The 23,013-nt window shown below is 38.2% G+C and overlaps 1 protein-coding gene across 3 annotated transcripts in view; it reads right to left on the bottom strand.

Annotated features, from left to right (window-relative positions):
- ST6GALNAC3 (ST6 N-acetylgalactosaminide alpha-2,6-sialyltransferase 3) overlaps positions 1-22,190 on the bottom strand; it is a 225,103-nt gene extending 202,913 nt beyond the window's left edge. For all 3 annotated transcript variants that reach the window (XM_074832294.1, XM_074832295.1, XM_074832296.1), the window contains exon 1: positions 21,983-22,190. Coding sequence is in view for 1 of the 3 variants with exons in the window: in XM_074832296.1 (XP_074688397.1) it covers positions 21,983-22,000 (18 nt within the window). In the remaining 2 variants the exon portion in view is untranslated. The remainder of the gene's footprint in view (positions 1-21,982) is intronic.
- Between the last annotated feature and the right edge of the window lie 823 nt (positions 22,191-23,013).

Here is a 23,013-nt window from a genome sequence, read left to right as displayed (position 1 = left end):
TTTAGAGTCATTAGTTTAACAAGGGTGGAGAAAATCTGTACTAGCAACACTGTACAGCAACTGCTTACTTGTCGGAAATGCAAAAGAGAAGGAAAATTAAAGGAGAGCAAAAGCTACTGAAGAAGCTCCTACAAACACACGGTGATTAGTGGATGGAATTATAAGGGAGTTAGTTTGTTCGGTTTTAGAGCTTTTTAAGTAACCACAGGATGGAGGCAAAAATCTCCAATACCTCATTATTCAGCTTAATTTAAGGATTGTAGACCACTTTTTGAACACTGAATGGTGTTCAGAAATAGATTCATCTCGCCTACCTGTGCTTTGTAGTCTAACATAACCTGCTAATACAAGCATCTTCACTTTTATCTGAAGGAGTGAGCAACCTCCTGCTCTTCCATACTCTCTTTCTCAGTAATAACAGTGCAACACATGATGCTTCCAACATTATCACTGTCTGCTGCCTCCCTCTTCTTCCAAGGCACAGTTAAAGAGAAAATATTTCTCATGTTTACTCATTTCTTGTCATGCACACAGTATAGCATCTTACACTTCCAATTTTGTATGCTCTCTCCAGATATAGTCCTTGAGAAAGTATTTTGACATTTGTTTATGTTTCCATACTACAACTCTGAATGACTTTTCATCATATTTTGTTTTTTTTAAAAACAAAACAACAAGGGAGACAATCTGCATGCAGCCACACATTCTGAGGATACTTTCAGCTAAGCTTTACAATTATATTAATTATTTAAGTGTGATATACCACCATTTTGCAGAACAACAATCAAAATAGAAAAGTGATTTTTTTTCTATTTTACAGGCTGCTTAAAAATATCCATACTTGGCTCTGTAGCCCCTTATCCTTGTCTCAGTCAAAGCCTTTCAGTGGGTTTTATGATGACCACAAAAATGATTTTTTGCATCCGCAGTATGCTTAACAGCTCTATTTCAGATGCCAGCCCCACATACAAAATCCCATTCACGGAGCTTTAATCAGACACAGTTAGCCTCCACAGTGAGATAAGGGCACACTGGCATGGTGATGAGACCAACTGCCCGAGAACCAAAATGGTTTGAGAGTCAGCCAAGGAAAGTAAAAATTGAACATGTTATTTCATGACATTGCTGGAAAAAGAAAGCCATGAGTGCTAGAAAAGAATAAGGACCTTGGCCCAAAGCAGTCACCGGGCAGCTCACAGTCCCATTTTTCCTTGTGTTTCTATAGGTAGTTTCTCTTGTGTCTATAGGTAGTTTCTCTGTTCCAGGTTCTTGTTTCCTTCACCAGTATAATTCTGCCAGACAAACTAGCTATTTCGATATTCACAGCCCAGCTATCAGTAATACTAGCAACAACCATGGTCATCAGTTTTAATGTAGGAATATGTCCTATTTATTCTTTCTCTAACTAAAGATTTCTCCCGCCATTAAAGCAGAAAAAACTGTTTTCTTTGCTGACAGGCATGCTATACAAAAAAAAAAAAAAAAAGAAAACGATTCTCAGAGAAAGGTAACAACCCACTTCCAAATCCGAGTCTTAAAAAGTATCAAGCACCCATCTTAGGCTGGAATATAAGGCAGAATAACTTTCAAAATGTCATAGTGCCACACGCATTGTTTTCCTAGATGGATGGCCCCTATGAAGTAGGTTTTACAGTCATCTTTTCCATATGCAGTGTTGAATTCACTGTTGCTGCCTAAGAAAACAATACTATAGTATATGGGACAAATCCCCACAAACTGCTTTTACCAATACATGTGACTTACAGAAAGAACCATACTCTATAGACTGAATGTAATGTTTTAAAAGTCATCTATGATGACTTCTAAAGAGCTGTGTCTAAATAAGCATTTTCTGATGGTGTTTCAGTAACTTATAAACACTGCTCAATTTACAGTGTTAGCAATTCCAAGCCCTACTAGCAATGCATTCATTTTGAGACTAAACTGGTTTACATATGTTCAATAAATCATTTATAATGAACTGTAAAACCCTTAGAAAAAATAAATACAATAAATTAAGTTCATTTGGTAAATGCAGCTATTGACTATTTAATAAAGCACTCATAACAGACCATATGAAGCACCTGTCTATAGCACCACGTGCTTACTATTCACCACTGAAATAGGCAACTTTTAATAAAAAAACCATTAAATTTAATTCTAAATATTATTGACCTGCTCTAGTTGTTGAACACATCATTCATAACATTTAATTAAATTTATTCCAAGTTATGCAGCCCTCAAAACAAACACATTTACACAGCTGTTGAAATAGCATCATTCGTTTATGCAGTAACTACTTCATAGTTTATGACAAATGTATTAACAATTTATAGGCTATCCTGAGTAAATACAAAAAATATTAGAGAGGACATGCATTTGACTATTGAGCAGAACTGAACAACAGGCACAGAGAAACATCACATGAACACCATGCCCCTGGGGACTTCCCGAGTAAAATCCATGCTTTCTTTGGTCCTTCAAGGATCCTCTAAAACATAGGGCTGGTTCTTACATGTCTTTGAACTTTTGCAACTACCTTAAGACTTGCTAGTTTCACCTGTAGATTTTCAAAGCTTACCTTCTGTTTCTACGACGTATTTATGCCTTAGCAGTGAGCAGTGTTTTGGACTCAGTGTGAGAAAGGGAGTTGGTGTAGTACCTTTATATAGGACACTTACATTACAGTTAAAAGGTCAAGATCTCAGCACTTTCAAGCAGCTTAAAAAGTTAACAAGGAAAACCATTTTTCTTCATCAAGCAAGGCAAAATTAAACACCTTTTCCCTGTTTTGTAAAATTATGATTTGCCTGTAATAATTTGATTCTTCTTTATTCAAATGTCCCCAAATTAAAGATGCAGGTGCAAGGACTGCTACATTTCCTGACTACTGACCACCACCCAACCTTGGCCTTGGGACATGGCTTTGTCACTACATCTGATTTCAATTAAGCTATGCTTTTTTCCTTGGAAATGCTCTACAGAGCATTAGCTTGTTACTTTGCAGCCTCAATAATGGAAAAGCCCTGTGGAATTCAATTCTGCTCTTTCTTACTCCAGTGAACCCTTGCTGATATTCATGAAGTTGTTTCACTTTACCCAGAAATCTGGTTATTGGTAGCAGATAAAATATATAAAGCAACAAAGTTTATCTCCCACATTTTTAAGGAGCTCTGTGCTGCATCATTTATACCATGGAAACATGTGCTGGTTTATAGACACACCCAAGCCTGTTTGCAACACCTCTGCAGAGTGACTCAGTACTGCTCAAAATGCCTGACATATTTATTTCTCTGGCCCAGCACCGTTCTGTCCTTATTCTTTTCCTATGTCCAAAAAAATTTTTTACTCTGTTTTCTGGAGAACGCAGTTTACTTCAAAAGCAAAACAACAACATAAAATGGCTTCAAACTCCTGCATGGCTAGTAAAATGCTTAAGGGAAACCAAATTCCCTACACCAGGACCACTACTACTCTCATTACTAAAACTAAAGAATCCTTCATATACTGCCCTGGAAAGTCATTGCTACAGTAAGACAATCCTGATGATTCAACAATTTTGAAGAAGAGTCATCAGATCAACGATTTTTTAAACTTTTTTTTTTTTTTTAAACTAATAGCACTGCTCTGTTATGATACTCCTATAAAAAGCAGTGCTTAAGAAAGAAGTAAGATCCTTTCTTCTGGGCAGTATAGGTCAAGCCTCACAGAAAACAGACTAATTAATCCCATTTGAGTGCAGTCAGAGCTGACCTCACACAAGTTTCACAGAAATACGCAAAAGCCTAAACAAGAAAAATGCAGATTAATAGAAGAGACTAAGACTTCAAATTCTTGTGGCTGATCAGAAGTTTCTTTTGTTATATCATTCTGCAGTGAAAAAAATGTAAATAAAATATCTACAGTCTCCTATTTTCCTAGATTCTAAATTTAACTAGATGGCTCAGAAAGCAGCAGATTATTCAAAAAGACCCTTCTGAGATACTGTCCTTTACTGCCAAGTTAGACTTGCACTTAAATACAACCACTTGGCAAATTACACCAAAGTGTTGTTTTGCTTAGACAAAAACCAAGAGACAATAAACTGGATTTAAGACAGGGCATTATTCTGATTTATGTCCAGTCTCTGCTTATAATTTGGTCAGATTTGGTTTAGTAATTATCCCTTAAAATACCAGAGGGTTCTGAAAGAGACAACAGTATTGTTCAATCCGGTTGTAAGCTAATAATGACAACAGAGCTGTTTCAGTTGTCCTTTGGTTTACATCCTTTACTAAAAGGAGATATAAAAAGATTCTAGAGAGAGGAAAAACAGTATCAAAATCTCTGGCTATAGCTCCTGAGGAGAGTAACCAACAGGGAGTTTTGCCTTAAGCCAGAGCAGAAAAAAATTCTGATCCGCTAAGCACAGTAACAGCAACTAAACCAACAAACCTACAGAAAGGACTGTTTATTTACAGCTTCTGTAAGGTGGAACACAGACCTTTCAGTTGAAAAAGCTGGAATATTCTCTTGCTTTTGAATATGGAGGTCTGAACTGCTGAAAATAAAGCTTTATTCTAGTCATGCATAGTAATTCACTTATGAACTCCAGTCTATCAAACTCCAAAAATATTAAATATATTGTGTCTATATCAGACAATGTTTAAGAAAGAAAATTAGGAACTGGGAAAAGTATTGAAAAGCCAGAAACTACAAACAAAAAGAGGATATGAGATAAAGTCAGCAGTTTACATTTGTGCTTACCCCCTGTCCACCAGAACGCGGACATACATGCAAACACACGCATTCTAGGCCAGTCTTGCAAACAGCAATCTATTTAAAACTGTGCATATTTGCCACTGATAGTGGCAATGATAGCCTGCAATAATATTCCCTGTAATAAAATCAATTCTGGGACTGTGAAATGCTTGCAATAAAGTCTAGAACTTGTGTGTTTGTTTTCCATGTTCAAACCAAAGCAAAAAAATGTAATTTACTTCAGGAGTCAGAGGATCCAAAGCATACTGACATCTACCATGTCCACAGTTTGGCTGAGAACCTGGACTAAGTTTAGCCTTGAATTCAAAAAGATGAAATGTGGCAGCATATTAGACATAGGGTGGTCATTTGAACCTCTCCAGATGACGTTATTTGTCATATTTGTACTGCTAGCAGGAGGGCCAAAACCACACCGAAGTAAAGAATTGTGACCATGACATTAGAATTAATTCACTTTACAGGCACCAGTGGATTGACCTTTGTTTCCTACAAACATGCCAGAGTAATTTTACCAGTAGGCATTCTAGCAGGTAGTTGATTTTAAGCTATAGAAAACAAGTGGCAAATAGAAAAAAAGAAGAAAAAAGTTTGACAATACATTTGCATCATAATCCTCAAGAAAAAGGTAAGATGACAACAAAGTAAAGCATCTCTCTGACTCCTCTGAAACCTGTAAGACTAGGTTTGGGCATGTTTAGCAGATGTTGTCCATGAACAACATTGTACATTCTACCATTCCAGTAAAAATAATGTTGTGAAATACAAATAGCACAGTCTTACCATTCACAGTTCAGCTGAGCAGAACTCATGACTGCACTACAACTCTTGAGAAACAAGGGAAGGTGTGGATTTCAGCAGAAACAGACAGCTGGAATAAATCACCCCTGTTCATCATACTTAGCTCTATTAAAGGCATATGTATCAAACATTCCCTCACTTATCCTTAATACCAAAAAAACCCCACGGAATTTTCATATCAGTAAGCCATAAACCTCATTCCAGGTAGTCTCTCTTGTATAATTACATAAAGCTTACTTTCTTGGTGAAAAAGTTAATAACCCTGAATATAGGTTTTAAATAGGGCCTTTGGGAAAAACAGGGCAAAATGAGTCAGTGAACTGCAGAAAGAGCTGAAAAGAGATGGACTGAGTTTGCACTCACTCTCTCACAAACCATCAAATTACTAGAAGCTTATCGGTTTGGCTAGATTTTCCGGTCTAGTTGAACACAAGCAGAAAAAGAAGAGTTACACTCCACATTCAGAAAATTCTCAGCTGAGTGCATTAAGCATCAACAAATTAAATTTAGGCTCTAGGACACAAAAAAAACCTGCCACATTAAAGTTTTCTGCCAAATACAATCCTTCAGGCTTTCTTAAGAGTACTGCAAACTGTAATTCCTTTCAAGAGAAGCCTTCACTTAATTGCAGAGACCTTAACTCAAGCCCAAGAATGCTACATTCAGGATAACCAGTCAATAATTTATTCATGTCCTAAGCTGACTGGTAAAGAGTTCCTCTACTTCATGACTGAAGGGCCACCATTTCCAGATCTTCAATCTACCTCCCTACATGTAAAATAATTAAATTTTCTATGTTTTTACCTTCTGGAGGTAACACTATGCTACCTCAGCAAGATTAAAGAGAAAACCAAAGATGCTTGACCTGCCCATAGGTGAGGATGATTCTGTTAACACAGCTATTAGACATGTTTCAGTAAACCTGCTACATATGGTATACTACAATTAACATTATGAATAGCAGCAGCAGCATTATAGAAATCATAAAGTCACAGAATAATTAAGACTGGAAGACCTCTAGAGATCACCTAGTCAAACCTCCTGCCTAAAGCAGGCCTAATTTCAAAGTTACATCAGGTTGCCCAGTGCCTTGTCTTGTTGAGTTCTGAATATTTCCAAGGCTGTTTATGCCAGGGCCCTGTGCCAGTATTATTCCAGTCTTAGTGTAAATTTTTTTGTCCTTATATTTAGTTTGAATTTCACTCATTGCAACTTGTGGCTGCTGACTCTTTCCACTATGCTCCTCTGAGAAAAGCCTGTCTCTATCTTCTCTAACGCTTCTGGAGGTAGAAGACTACTAGAAGCTACTCCCTAGGTCTTTGCTTTTCCAGGCTAAGCAAACCCAGCTCCTTCAGACTCTCCTCATAAGATTTTTCTTTTCTAACAACTAGGACATCAGTGGGTGGTTATCTGCCTCCTGCTATTTTTGCAAAGGAGAAACCTCAGACTTTGGGATTTTTCAGTTTTAATTTTAGTTCCTACAGAAAGAAAGCATGCACACACCAACGTCCCATACACACACAGACATACTTGCTATTTGTTCTAGAGGATGAGGACAGAGGACAAACTTGCCTAGCAGCTGATACAAGAAATCCTTTCCATCTGCTTTATCACATTTCAGAATTACTCTCAGCCTGTGACAGAAAAAGAACAGGGACACAAGTCCTGATCTCCACTGGGTGCCTACATTTACCAGGGAAGAGACAAACTTTAGAAATCCATACAATAGTTAAAGACCTCTCTTTTGAAGAGAGACCTTAATTAAGCCAGATGACAGGCTGTCTTTACATTAAATGCCTTCAGGCACCCCACTTAGCCAGCCAGCCCAGGTGCAATCCATTGTTGGCTTTCAGAGTCAGCAATACCCCCATGGTCCTGCTCCCATGTCAAAGGAGCACTACTGCAGCAGATCCCTTAGCACGGCCACAGCTCGGGAGGCAATCATGTGATGCCACACAACCAGCCCTCCCACAGCTGGCTTTCATGGAACAATGTTTCTCTCAGCTGAGCAAGAAACAAAACAAACAAAATGTTTGGATCCTTTTTTTGGTCACACACCACACATAAACAAACAAAAAAATTCTAGTGTCAAAACACAGAAAGGAGAAGCCAACTTTTTGTTCCTCTCACAAGGAAAAAAGATCAGAAACAGCTGGTGATGCAGCCTATTGTACTATGCATACATTGCCATAAAATCCCCACCTGTGGCATGAATTACCAACACTCTAAGATACAAATTAACCTCAAGAAAACAGTCAGAAGTGCAGTCCCTTTCCCAGTTCTGCAGTAAATTTTACTCTCCTGACCCACACTTGTTTAGTGCTTCAGTAGCAACAATGACATTAAAGCAGAAAAAAGTCTGGACTACCATTCCGTTATTTCTTCCTCATGGTAGACATCTTCCAGTATGTAGCTAATCACTTTTTACCACTTCAGTGCTGGAAAGTCTATCTCCCCATCCGTATACAGCCAGGGACAGCCCCTGCTTTCTTCTCTGTTCCTACCACCACGTTGAGCCCATCAGCACATCAATCATCAGCCAAATTCAGAGAGAGATGGTTGTCTTTCACAGCTCTTACTCCTATATTTTTCACCATTGTGAGTCTGGGAAGAAAGGGATATACTCACACCTAGCTACTCTGGAATTTGACAGAGCAGTTAGTCAGTTGAGATATTTGACATCTTTTATTTAGAATCATTGTGCAGGTGGAAAGAAATTAACAATTCTGAAGCACTAAAGAGTAAGAAAACAACATTTCAGATCTATGTTTAAGGTTTTCCTGTTTGAATCAGTGCTGCAAATAAATAAAGCATGTGCAGTGTAAAAGCTAACTTTATCTTACCTGGGTTTCATGCAAATTTCATATTCAGTCCCCTACACAACAGCAACCCATATCTTTTCCTATTTATTGAAGAAATAATCCTGATTTAAACTCCTGATGTAAAACTGACAGAACCTTTAAAATCCATAATATTACAGTACAAAATTCAAGAAATCTTATACCTGCTCAAGTAACATTTCTAAATACAATGTAATTTGATTTCAGAACTATTGATATAGTTTTTCCTATAATTTCCAACTGAGGGCTTACTTACCACAGCTAATGATGAAGTTGCCATCATAAACTACCTTCAGGGCTAGCCCTGGCTAATTCCCAGTTCTATTGCAATTGTCTGATTCAGACAACACTTAAGGTATTTCATTTCTGACTGGCAAAGTGTAATAAATTAGGAAGCAGAAGTGACATCCCTTATCAAAACTTATCCCAAGTGTCTATTATTAGACCTGATCTCCAGACTCAGGTTTCAGAAGACAGTTTCATATCACTTTATTTAAATAATGGTAATACTTATCTGTTTGCAGGCTAGCATTTCAAAGCACGCATTGCCTAAATCTGCTTTGAATTTGTCCTTTGCATCTGCTATGATACTTCAAAGAAATTACTTCAATTAAGTTTAATTACTTCCTTCCATAGCTTTGGATACAGCCCTTATTATATTTCATTTGCCTTTCCTCATGGACTGCACAGAAAATAGAGGACTAATAAAAGCACAAAAACAAAGAAACTATTAAGCAAGTACATTACATATACATAAAAATACTGTACATGTATCACACTAATTAAGTTATTATCATAGTCTGCAATCTCATAAATGGAATAATAGGAGGGAACTTTTCACACAAGATCAGCAAAACCAGCCTCATTCTCTGAAGTTTTTAATACCTTTGTTACCTAATTCATAAATAGCTTCAAGTTCCTGAAAGGAAACAAGCCCATTAAAGCACAAAAATAGTTTATAGTTTTTACTCAAGAGTACATTAAAGAACATCATCCAGGAAGTGAGTCGGTCACCAATTACATTCCTCTGTACTCTGCCTGTCTAGTAGTTACAGAAGCATGCAAAATAGCTCTATCCTTTCTAGTCATCTGGAATGCCATACCCATGATTCGATATGGATCCTATGATCTCACTTTTTTTCCAACTACAGATGGTAGAAAACATGAGGTAAAGCAGTGGTAGTGCTATGCAGTAAAGCAATTCTTCCCATTTCGTTTGGATGAGGTCTCAAATATTTACTTGAGAAACAAAGCATAACTCATTTATATAAAATTGTTAATGACTATTTTGAACCCGGTTTAAAACAATCCTGTGTCCACTAAAGGGAAACACTAGATGAATATTATCATACCATTTCTGGCTCAAGCAATGTGATAACATTTAAAGGTCCCTTCCAACCCAAACCATACTATGAAAACAGACTTTTTGTTGTTGTTAGTAATAAAATACTGATAAACAATATAACTAACAATAAAGTGCACAGCTGTTTATGGAACCCTCTAGTGAGTAAAGAAACATATGACTACTCATCACACAGGTTGCTAGAGCTGCAGACCTTGAAGACTGAACAATTTCAAAACTCATTTTTGTTTGGTACAAAATAAGTATGTTTCCTCCCAGTAAATAATTTTGAAATCAATTGGATGTTAAAATTTTTATTAAACTTCAGTTCCACACACACCCCAACCAAGCAGACTTCCCGCAGTGTTATCTAAACTACTGATGAGTTTTCCATTTTCCTTCATACAAGGATGTTTATTTCCATAAATGGATTACGTTTTCCCATAAATTGCTTTACAGCACTTTCATGCAATGCTTCAGAAGACACTTTATAAATACAACAACAGTGGCTTAATGGTGCCATTAACAAATCATGACAAGCCACGGTACCTTGCCTTGAGGCCCAGAAGGAAATTCAACTCTCTGGCCTTATTAATAAGGGGCTGAGGACTTCCTTTTGAGAGCAAGATTTGGCAAACAGACAGAAAAAACTAAAAGGGAGCAAGTCTGTCAAATTCAATTTTCTTTTCAGTGTCACTGATAATGTTTTCCTGCAGATTTTGAAGATAAAAGCAGCTACAAACCATTTCCATATGTCTGTGACCTGCATGATATCTGCCTTTTGGGGGATGCACTGTTCGCTGTACAATCGTTCCTCACTGCAATGGCCTCAGGCAGATTTGAAACTGATGATCAGAGGTAAAAGGTAAAATAAGAGTTTGTAGCTCTAACAGCTCTTGCAGTTTGCATTCAGAACAAGTACACCAAAGTCAGCTTCTCCCACTGGAATCAATGAATGGTAAGCAGTAATAAAGTCTCATGCAAGACCTCAGTGGGGAAAAAACACAGTCAATCTTCTGGTTAATTCATAAGTGACATCAAGCATAACATTAGTTTTAGCAAATACTGAAAGCTGAATTTTCAGAAACATTCATTCTCCAACCCTCACCTAAAATACCAGACACACCAAGAGGCAAAGAAAGCCATGCAAGCAAAGCTTTAATGAAATGCCGGATGAGCTTCACCTCACATACCTCAAAAGCACAAGCACCCCCAGGAGACGGCAGATGAACTAACACACTGCCCCAGGAGACAGCAGATGAACTAACACACATCCTTCCAGACACATGGTCAAACTTGGAATACCTATGGGATTTAGTAAAACAACAGGAAACAAAATATCTGCAGAGGCCAGCAAGATGCATGACCACAAGCAATTTTAATATTCTTTCTTTATTTGACAGACATTCAGTATCACTCTTTCAATAAAGACCAACTACAGTGCAGTCACTGTTGTCTCTTGCTCCTGTAGGATCCAGCAAGGAAAAATTTAGTCTTATTTGGCCACATTATACAACAAACTGAAGTAGAGTGGACTTCAAATGGCTTCTTCAAGATCTCTGACTGATACAATTATTGGTAATCATTCTTTTAATTCAAAAAATTCATCTGTAGGACACAGTGATAGAAATAAAATCTATGATCTTCAGGTATACAAAGCAGAAAAGAACCAAAAACATTTTAGGAATATAGATTATATATACACCCATATGCTGAATAAGAGACCAATTCTGAAGAAATAACGGGCCTAAAAGCATAAATCCAAGAGACATGGTCACTAACTGTCTATTAGGCTGTTTGAGTACAATTACTATCTAAAACTATAGCATTAGTGCTATTAGAATACACTCCTGCTTCCTGAATAATTCAGATCTACCTACAGTCAAATGTAAATGTTAAGCAATGCAATTATTTTGTGGTACCTGGAGTTTGTTTAGGACTGCAGGTGGGCAGGTGGTGGCATATACAGACAGGGAGATGGCCCAGGGGAATTGTTCAAAGGTAGCAAAGCTAGATAGCATGCAGCCAGCTCAGCTGATCATAACTGGGAAAAGTTACAGAGGTATCTACATGTTTGGGACAAACAGTGATCTCCGTCAGGACTAGATGAAGTATGGAACAACTCCCTTTCTCCTTTCTAGGCTCACTAAAACCATATTCCAGTGCTCAGAAGGCACCAATTTATCAGACTGGACAAGGGGACTTGACGCCTCTCTAACTCAGGGCAGCAGGGCACGGACATATTAAAGCTGCATTTTTGCTACAGAGCTTCCCATTTAGTTTCTCTTCCCATTTAAACAGCAAATAGATCTAGGCTAGCCTTATTGCCTATACATTAGTAAGCAGCCTCCTACTGAAGGGCAGACAATTAAAGTATGGACTACTACTACTGCAGGAAATTTTTTGGTAGTAGTACCTACATAAAGATTTCCTGACCCCTTGCAGGCTACTCTCATGCTTACACCACCTCCTCAGCTGGGCCCAACGCAATCTCTGCAATACTCAAGAAACTAATTAATCTCAAAAATAACCCTCTGGAAAGCAAAAAGAGTTATTCTAATCCAGCTCCATTTTCTGCTTACGTTACCACAGCCCCACATACAGCTATGCTGGCACAACAGAGGGGAGAGCGAGTAGCTGTAGGTGGCTCTTCAGAGGTGCCAGTCTCTGAAGCCAGAGTTACACTGAGGAAAAGGCGAGAGGCGTTGTTCCCTGGGACAGCGACCACACGTTGATTATCTGGCTCTTGGATTACACATTTGGCCCTGGGATCTGGGTCTGTTCTTGCGGTTAAGGCAGCGGTTACAGGCAAGGAGACCAAGTACCTATATTTAGTAATCTCAAGAGGAAGTGTGGTTAGATGGGGGAAGCTTCTATGGCATTTCAACGTCCTCAGTTCTCCAATTTCATCTGAAGTGACCTGGTAAAACCACTAAGATATATTTCATTAAACCAATTAAGGTGAGTGGGCAAGTGGCAGCAAACACGAAGGAAAAACATAGTATGAATGGCATTTCATAATAAGGGTTGTGAACTGCAGAGACAGACTGCCAGGTCTCAGTAACAGATACAGATACTCAGGTACAGAGCAGAGTATGAGAGAACATGCACACTAAAGTAAGGATACAGTTCAAGAAGTACTCCTAAAGATGCCATTTCTTTTATCTTGTTTGAAATGTCCAGTGGCTCTTTTCCCATTTCCCTACTCAAAAAAACCATTTAGTAGGGTTAAACTAATTTTTCTGTAAAAATATTTTATGCCCTGTGGAAGGAAATTAAAAAAAGATAGAAGAGGGATAGAAAGACATGCAGAGACAGCTGTCTGAAATTCTCTCATTAATCATATGAAAAAAAAGTTACAAAAGTTTTTCTTTTGGCAAAATTTCCATATTCCAATTACAAAAGATGTGTCTCCAACCAGTTTTTTTCCCCCACGCTACACATTCCACAGCTCCCAAGGATCCCACAGGAGAATGAGTCAGTCTCATTCTTCATTCCTTTTTTTGAAATGCGAAGGCTTCTTTTTTTGTCTCCACGTAAGAAGCACTAATAGAAAGCTCTCTTCTGTTAACAGTTATTACCTGACTAGCTTGCCACAGATAAACGCAAACACAGGAAAATTACAATATATCAGCTGACATGCAGTAACTTGTAAATAACTTATTCACATGGCTGAGAGGACCAATCTAGAAAAGTTTAGTAAAACTGTAATGAATTTTAATAATCACATAAGCCCCAGCAGGGATACAAGTAAACTGGAATTAGAATCTTTATTTCTCTGCCAAATCAGAACAAACAAAATCATATAGAAACTTTTTTCAAGTGTAACTGCATCCCACGGCAGAACACAGCACATTAAAACATGAAAGCCTTCTAGCCTTTTTGGATTAATCCAAAAAATAAAGTGACTTCCACTCATGAAGAAGGGCCAGATCTTAGGAATTTAGAGGAGTACATACATAAACCACAAGCACATAATTTCATAATCTAATGTAAAATAATAATTATTAAAAGTACACCAGGTGGTGTTCTACTGGCCTCAATAGGTTTGTAATAATACCGATATGTATACTAAAGAGCTAATGAATACACATTGTTATTTCTTAAATGTACTACCATCCCATCATTCCAAGAAGAAAATTATGTTCAAATCTGAGTAAACAATAGATTTGGAAGAAACTAAAAACTGATGATTAACAAAAGGTTGTGAAACTTGCAAGGAAAAAAAGTGGTTTCTGGCTTTTCCTATTTCAAATTAAAACACCAAACCTCATGGAATGACATCTCATGTCGTTACATGCTCAGGAGGGCATTTCCTTTGCCAAAGACCAGGCAAACTTTTGCTAGTATTGAGATTATATATAATTTTAAGGAAGAAAAATTTAGAAAGAGACAGAAGATACCTAATCTTACACCAAACCAACATGCAAGGAATGCATCATTAGAAGAGACAGGATCTATAAATAATTCATTCTGCATTTCTTCTGTACAAATTGCTATTCCCATGAAATAAACATGTTTTTCTGATTACTTCCAACTGCTCCACACCTGCATCTTACCTGCCTAGGCTAGCATTCCACTGCCTATTGTTAATGCAAATTGCTGCAAAATATACCTTTCATAAGAAGCTACTGCTTCATTTAATTATTAGCAAGTGTGGTGCTCCCATGTTAATTTTAAAATGTCATACATGCTGTACAGATATACAAGAACTGCTTAATAGGACTGCCTTTAGACGACACAAGCCATTACTCCTGAACCTCATCACTTACAAGATTTCATCTCTCAAACCCTTCCATTCCAGTTCCTGCCTCACCTTTGTTCTTCTCAATAGCAAAGATGAAAAAGGACATCCAGCATGGTATTTTATCCAATTTCAAATACATAAACTGAGAATTACCATGTTTTCCAGGTGCTTCTGCTAAAACGATCAGAGGCAAAATAACTGTCATTATTTTAAATACAAACTCCATTTATATAAATTTTGTACTGATAACAAAATTTCAGTTGGTTGACTGATTTTAAAAAATAAAGAAAAATAGTACAGCTATACGGCTCTTGAAAAGCATATGAACGCACCAATATATCTTACTTGATAAAACTTGTGACACTACTGTCAAAATCATATTTGTAATAGTGTAAAGGCAATATTTGCATAAATATTGGGTGTTCTTGAAGGGGGGAGGAGTGCAGAGAAGATTCAGTTCAATATTTAACATTGTCTGAGATGACACAGAGCAATTCACACCTCATCCAGCCATGTTTTATTCTGTCCTCAGGCTCAGAAACACAACATGCAATACAATCACATCTCCTTTTTTAGGCAAAGTTCCCATTCTGCAGAAACCAATAAATCCACTGGAAAAGTGGTGGTCTTCCTTATCTCAGCAGTGCATGGGTTATTTACAAGAACCACCACACAAAATGCAGTAGATGCAGTTTTTTTCTCCAACAGGAATAGCAAATTCATCCCATGAGTGTTGATGCTGACAACAGTGAGGCAACTGCTCCCTCAGCTTTAAGAGATGATAGTGCCCAAGGCAGAGTTTTACCTTATTTCTTGGGAATACATCCAATAAATGGAGTCGCCTTTACCCACCTTATTTACAGATCCCCACAAAGATCAATTCTTCCTAGCTCCTGGAGAGAAGTCTCAAATACTACCAAGATAAAATACACCTTCACCTCTTCTTTGTTACGTACGTGCACACTTCTATGCTATGAATCAGACCATGGATGGAGAGCAACTGGTAGGCAGAAGAAAGTATTGAGAAAGCGTCATGGATAACAACCACAAAATAAACCATCAGTTTAATATCTGAAAGTCAAACTAGAAATCTAGAATAAATTGACAATCAATAATTTAATTTTTCTTGCACAGAATAGCTCTTTATTTTACGGTGAAAGCTGTTCTGGGGAGGAGATTGGTCCAAAAATTATATTCATCCAATAACCACCAGGAAGATAAAGAAATTTACTTTCCATTCCATGTGTGAGCATTTGACCTTTCCCTTCCTAACAAATACACAGAAAACTTTTTTTCCTCCCCTTTAAGCCACACACAAAAAAATCCCTCTTAAAAAAGTCAACCTGCTGCATAGATATTGCTTCCTTTGGAAAAGATGAAAGAATAAACCCTGGACTCCAATACTACACTTCTGGAAGATGCATAGATACTGCTGGAATGAAACATGGCAAAGGGAAAGAAAAAAAGCTGAAAGCTCCACCTTTTCAAATTAACTGCACAGATGTTGTGATTATTATGACTAAAACCTAAAAAATAAAATAAGAAATGGGATATTTTAAGCTGCATTTCAGACCCCCTTAAAGTAACCATGAATGTTTAGTTACTGCCAGAAAACAAGGTATGCTTTCCTTTTGGCTTCCATCTTACCAGAAATAAGTAAGAACGCATCTGTCCTATATCTCCAGGGGGTTGATATGTTACATCAATGTATAAGAATTTGTCGCTTCCTATGATGTTTTATGTCACACTATGACATGCCAAGTTATCTGGCATTCATACATGTCAAAATCAAAACTGAAAAAAATGAGCAAGACAAAACACTGAAGCTCACACACAAGTCTACAAAGAAGCTGAATTTTGATAAGATTACCTTTAACATGCAATTCCATACCTGTGATAATGTGCACAACAACTGTGTATCCCTGGCGGGGGGGAAGCCTAAAACATCTGGATGGCACATGCTTCATTGCTTAAAGATGAACTGCAGAACAAAAACCTTTTCCCCATTACTGCTTTATCACACAACTACTTAGATGTAAAACTCTGAGACAGTTCCTAATTTCATGCTGGTTTTGTGGTTTTAATTTTTACACCTCTAATGAATTCAGACAGGAAACTCCAGTTTTAAATCAACTGAAGCGTGCTTACACTGGAGATTGTTTTGGTTTAGCTACATGGACATCAAAATTCAACCAAAGCAAGTCCTCTTGTAGGACTAGACTGCTGTCTCCTTCTGCTTGGGTGGGGGCTATTATATTATCTTTAATGTATAATTAGTTTAAGATCATTGCAAGCAAGAATGAAAACTGGTTTTATACTTAGAATTTCATTTTCCTTACATTTTCAGTAAGTCAACATAATAAAAAACACATTACAAAATTCCATGTACTACACTCCATAAAATCTTACATGGTAGTTAAGCACCACTGGACCACGGTACAGCAAATCCTAGCCCTGAACATTGCCGGATTCATTAATTCATCTTCATTCACTCTGGAGCAATTTAGAGGTAAACAATGTAGAGCAACAAAACCCAAGCCTTTTATTTAGAAACAGAATCATTTTTAGAAATGTATTTAAAATAGAAATATCCAATGTAGAAGGAGCATCAGAAAGAATTAACTATGGAGTTTTGCTAGGTAAGGGGGAGGAGGAGGCAAAAAATCAGTCATAGCAAATAAGGATGGAGTGATCCAACAAGAAACCTGTTTACTGCCTCAGAAATCCTGATTCTTTTCTGTAATTCCTTGTTGCATCTGCCTGTTACTTTCCAACTCATTGGTGCATACCTCGTAAGGGGCACCTTTGCATATTTACACCTTCCATCCCTAGAGATATAACCACATGCTCCTAGGAATTACCCCAGTTACAGCAGAAATACCACAGCCCACAAAACCGTTGATCATCAGGTTAAGACAGGCCTAGAAGAGAGTTTGCATTACAGTGAACCTGCAGCAAATTTAGATGTTGCTGTGAAATGACCCATCAGATGGGCATCTTCCCATGATGAGGGGAGGTCACCTTTTTTCCTTTCCATAGGATCTCTCCATCTCTTGTCATGTCAGAGGAAATAGCACAGCATGAGAATCAAACAGGATCCAGGTACAATCCTCAGCACAGGAAACTGGATGGATGCCATGCATAAACATTGCTGCAGTCAATTTAACAGTCAAAGCAGTATGTGAATTATCTTGGACCCCATTCAAGCAGGATATAGGGGTCATCTCTATGGAAGGCCTTGCATCCTGCAAATCACTAGCAGCAAATGGAATTATGGTGAGACACAAAGCCTACCCTGCAAAACAGAGCATAACTGAAACAAGGAATGTGCTTCTGATCACGTAGAAACTTGGGACGAAATAGCTACAATCTCCATCACGTACGTAGGGGTTTAAAAAAAAAATGAATTAATAACTTAAGTATCCAAAATGACAAACATCCAAACACCACGATCAGATCCTTTTAGACCTTCTGCCTCTCCCCTCTGAACAGCTACTTGCCAGGGTGGAAAATTTGATATAATGAGATCAGCTTTGCTATTTTAGTCTCAAAAGTGCAGATGGAGCATATGCCTGCAGATAGTAATGTTATCTGTATTACTGCAGTGTTTGAGGACCCCAGTCAGACGCAGGCCGTTGAACACTCAGAGAAAACTCAAAGAAAATGCATGCCAAAACCAGTTTACCATGTGAACTAAGGGGAAAATGCAATCTGTGGATTTAATTAAACCAGCTGAGATAATCCCAGAGAGGGAACATGCAAAACAATCATAGGTGAATGCATAGGTATGGTCAACTTTGACAGCATCCTACAGAAAACTGTTACAAGCATGTGCTGAAGGGTTTTGTTTGGTTGAAACCTGTAAGTTACACTTTGCAAAACTGTTATTTCGATCTACTTAGAGGAAAAAAAAATATTAAAGAAGCCACAGGTTTTAATTGGCCACCTGATTACTGTGCAAGAAGAACCCACAATCAGCTGTGATAATAAGAACATTGCCTCACATTATACAAATACTATTAGACCACAGAATTTCACCGAAGGTTTCAACTCACTTGTGATCTCTGCTGGTAGAAGTTCATGTCCATTTTATAGGCACATGAAAACTCTTTTGTTCACTGCATTGTAAATACACAGCACACAAAACAGAAGGAAACCTATCTAGATTTCACATTTAGTCGTCACTGTATGGGCTCATCACACATGGACTTTTTTTATTAAATTCCAACACATTAAGCCTACACAGTTAAAATTGTACATGATGACAACATAATCCACCTCCACCATCTTCTTCAAAACGTCCATTTAAAAAAAAGAGTTCGTAAAAAGGGGAAGACATAATCCCATGCAAAGGGAAGCATATGTGAACTAAGTTACCTGTTCTATTTGCTTTAAAATATCATGATCCAGTCCTCAGTGGGGGATATCAACATTTTAGAGAATATCATTATCCTTCATAGTGTAAGACAATAGGTACACTGAAGTATCATTTTGCAGTTATGTAAAAACTTTGTTTCTTTGAAGTAATGAATAACATCTCTCATCATTTAAAGGGTTAATGGTTGATACAGTGTAAGTTAGGGAGTTCAACATCTTTAGGGATAATAGTGACTACATAAATAGTAATCACTGTTAATCTAGTAATCAGCAAGGTGGCACATAGCTACCATAGTAACAAGCATAAAATCAACTGCTTCCAAGGAATGCCTACACTTCACTCAGCTACTCTGCCCTGATTTTTAATGACATGATGGAAAAATAAAAACGCATCCTGCATCTTAGAACTTGCCTCTTTCCCTGCATTTCCTCAACAGAAGAAAGAATTTGCAGAAGAGAGTTTCACTGGTTTTAATAAGAATGTCCCACTACTGATTGGGAGACAAAGTTTCTGAAGCCATGATCAGCAACAGCCCCACCAGTCTTACCTAGGGAGAGTGAACGACAAACACCACAGAAACGGCACGCACCCTAGGAAGAATCACCTTCCCAAATATTTCTACAAGGGCTAGTATTGCAGCAGTCATAGTAAAAGAAGGTCTTGGTATCTAAAGATTATACACTTTTTCTAATATGCTCTAACCATTGTAACTCCGATTAATTATTAATAGCCACCTCAGTTCTTTGCATTTTATAGACATGTCTATCCAATGTCATTTATATTAATATCTCACACATACAGAACTCCAACATTCCACAAGTGTCGGTATCGGGGGGGGGGGGGCATGTATTTAAAAATCTAGGAACAGAGGCAGGGCAACCCAGAAGGCAGAGCCAGAGAGGCACTCAGGGCTGAAGTGGCAAGGATGCACAGTGATTCTGGCTTCCTACCTACACTGTGCCACCACCTAGTTAATATCTATACCTATAGCACAGATTATTTTTTGTGTGTGTGTTTCCATACAGGCTACTGACTGAATAAAGAAGATAGGACAAACATAAGGAAGAAGGGTGTAACTAACAGGTTTGTATTTTCAGTAAAGAATTAGGCTGGCCTCACATCAAATATGCATATTATTCTGAATTTCCTTGTTATGGTAAAAGCTTGAGTACCTGTAGGCATTACGTTAAAAACTTATACACCGTTAAGTATCTTGATCTAGACATTTAAATTACTCCTGTGGGATGTCTGTCCAGCCTGCCTTATGGCAAAGCTAATCTTCACATATCTATTTCACTTTTTATCCTTGCACCTGCCTGTATTAACAAGATTAAGAATTAAGCTGGCAGAGGGCTGGCTGTCAAGGAATACCAATTTATCTATTGATTTAATCATCAGAATTACAACCAAATGGAGCTCAAGGCCTGGGCAAAAGGAAGGTGCTTATTGTGTTATAATTCAAACTCTAAAAGGAAGGCCCTGCAGAAGTCATCCTTGTGGCAGGCTGTGTCACCAGACTGTGCAGAGGTAACAAGTGGGAGGGGGAAAGAGACACTGGAGTTTTATTGTAAAAGGATATTCTTATTTAACTGTTAGGGACAGTTTTGCATGTGATCTCTCCACATAGTCAAAAAAAAAAAAAAAAAAAGAAATTCCATCTTCTGGATCACTTGCAGATCCAAGTAAAATTATTCAGGGAGCGTTTAAAAAGGAGTACACATGCTTATCTTTGTGAAGCCAGGCTCCATTCACAGAGCTCATATCTCCTTATCCCAAGTCACAACTTAACTCTGAATTGCGTCAGTGCTGTCTGCTTAAAGGAGTTTGTACCACCTATCTCCAAGCAGAACCTGCTAGTTCAGGGAAGTTTCTGCACTTGAGGCAGACTTTGCCATATTTATTAATATAAGCTGCCACAACCTACATTCTCACAAAAGAAAATTCAAAGAACATCCATGTATCACAGACCCACTAGTAGAGAATGAATTGAAAGGGAAAAACAGTGCAGCAAAATAAGTCGCTTTTAAAGTTGAACACCCAAAAAAAGTTATAAGAATTAGATTCAAGGAGACACATGAATGTTTATTATTTGGGGACCGCTTTGAAGCTTTGCAATTTATCCATTTTGCTGATATGTGAAGGCAACTGCTATGAGAGGCCATCCCAAAGTTTGAGATAATCAACCCTTTGTTAGAAGATCAGACTGAAAATAACAAAGCATTCACAGATCAGTTTTATTTACTAAAGGAACAGAGCACAAATGTATTCAAAATATACACAGAAAGGAGCAAGGCAGATAGCAAACAAATCTGAAACAAACCACTTTCAAACCAAGCACAGGAGAGTGACTCCCTGCATGTGACAGCACTGTAAGGAAACAAACGCTGTTTGTTCTCAACTGACTGCACTTCCGCCTCCTCCCCTTTCATTCAATACTTAGTGCTAGTGATGCTCCCTCCATCTCCACGACATGCTTGTTGCAAATACTTTTATCTTGGTGAGGAAAGCAGGCTGGAGAAGGCATATGATCACACGGTAAGTTTACGCTTATATTTGCTGGCGTCAAGGGGAAAATCCCTCCATCAAATATGCCACTTAATTAGCAAATGCGATTATATGCTAAGTATAATTGTGTGGAGCATGTGGATTTTGGGTAAATTCAGCAGAGGAGTGTGTGCTTAAGGAGCAACTGGGACAGCTGTGTACATCTGCAACCTTTGCTTTAAAAGCAGTAAATGCTGCACGGTCAGAAAAAAAAAAATAACTTCCCCCGTTTTGTCCTTTGTACTGGAAGTCTGTTGCCCGAATGCTATTGCTCCTGAAGGAATTCAGCTCAAAGTCAGCTGAAACAACCAGAGCCCCTCACCCCCTCCTATTATTCGGTACACTGTTTCCTTCCCGCTAGCTCGCAGTTCTGACAATGCAGGGAAAAAGGAAAAGAATGGCAGAGGGAAGCAGAGCACAGCTATACGTTGCAGAATCTCTCCATATTCATTTGCCAGACAAAGCCAGTATTCAAAAAGACAATGAAGATGCAATAGGACCACACTGAATCCATGCCTCTGAACAGCGAGGGGCTCTCTAACAATGCATTCAAGCAACAGATAGAGATTTACCTTCAAAATGCAGGCCATGTTCTTTCTCTATCCTTCCTACCACAGAGCAGCAGGATTCTACTTTGTGAGCAGCAGTTCCAGTGTCAGGCAAAAGGCTGGTAGAGCTGCAGAACTGCTAGAGCCTACATTCCTGTAGATCCAAATAAGGGTACCACGCATCCAGGATCCGTTAGTCATATTAGTCTTTTTATGCCCCGTTTGTTCCACCCATCAGCTCCTGCCACTGGCTGGGAGCCAGCCCGGTACCTCCCCTCTGTCACATGACCCAGTTTGATTCATGGCTCCAGCATGTTTTTTTGTAAGCTCCAGGACGCTCTCGCACAATACTATACGTACGAATAGCAATCTATACCTAGCAGATGTTTTGCAATGGTTGGAAATCAAGCTGTGCGTTTATAATTAATCCCTGTGCAACTCTCTAAATGTTCTCAGGAGACAGTTGCTGCCAGTTGGTCAGAAAAGTCCAAACTCTCTCTATTATTTGGGCTCTAAAAATCCTTACACTGCTTGTTAGTGTGACGTATCGTTTTATGTTCAACCCTTTTCATTGTACAGCGGGCTTTCCTTTGTCTGAAGGCTGCAACTGCTTCCCTATGAGAGATAATCATTCTCAGCAACCAACGCAAATATCTCACCAGAGGTGCTTGAGTCGTGCTGCACATGCCTTTTTGTGTAAAGGGCTGACATACATCACAGGGAATGGAGAGTGGGGGTTGGTTTGGCGTTTTTTTTTTTTTTATTCGTGCAACTCTGATAAAGGCTCGCTGAACTTTCTTTGGACTTTCCTACACTCCAGTGAGATTAACTGCAGGTTAATACATTCAGCTGTTGAAGAAATCTTTCACTTTACATCACCTCACCAAATTCAGATTCCTCTCTTACATATCATACTCTATATATTATAAAGGTTTCACTTAATATCTGTTGCTTCTGCAGTTTCTTTCTCCCCGTTACACTTTCCCAGTACTTCTTATTACTACATCTTGGAACCCTTTGCATTTTCTGTACTTGGCACCTTCCCTATATTCCTT

The sequence above is a fragment of the Strix aluco genome, chromosome 8, assembly GCF_031877795.1.
Source record: "Strix aluco isolate bStrAlu1 chromosome 8, bStrAlu1.hap1, whole genome shotgun sequence".
Classification (NCBI taxonomy): Eukaryota; Metazoa; Chordata; class Aves; order Strigiformes; family Strigidae; genus Strix; species Strix aluco.
The sequence above is the reverse complement of the archived record's forward strand: the minus strand, read 5'-3'. Positions and strand labels throughout refer to the sequence as shown.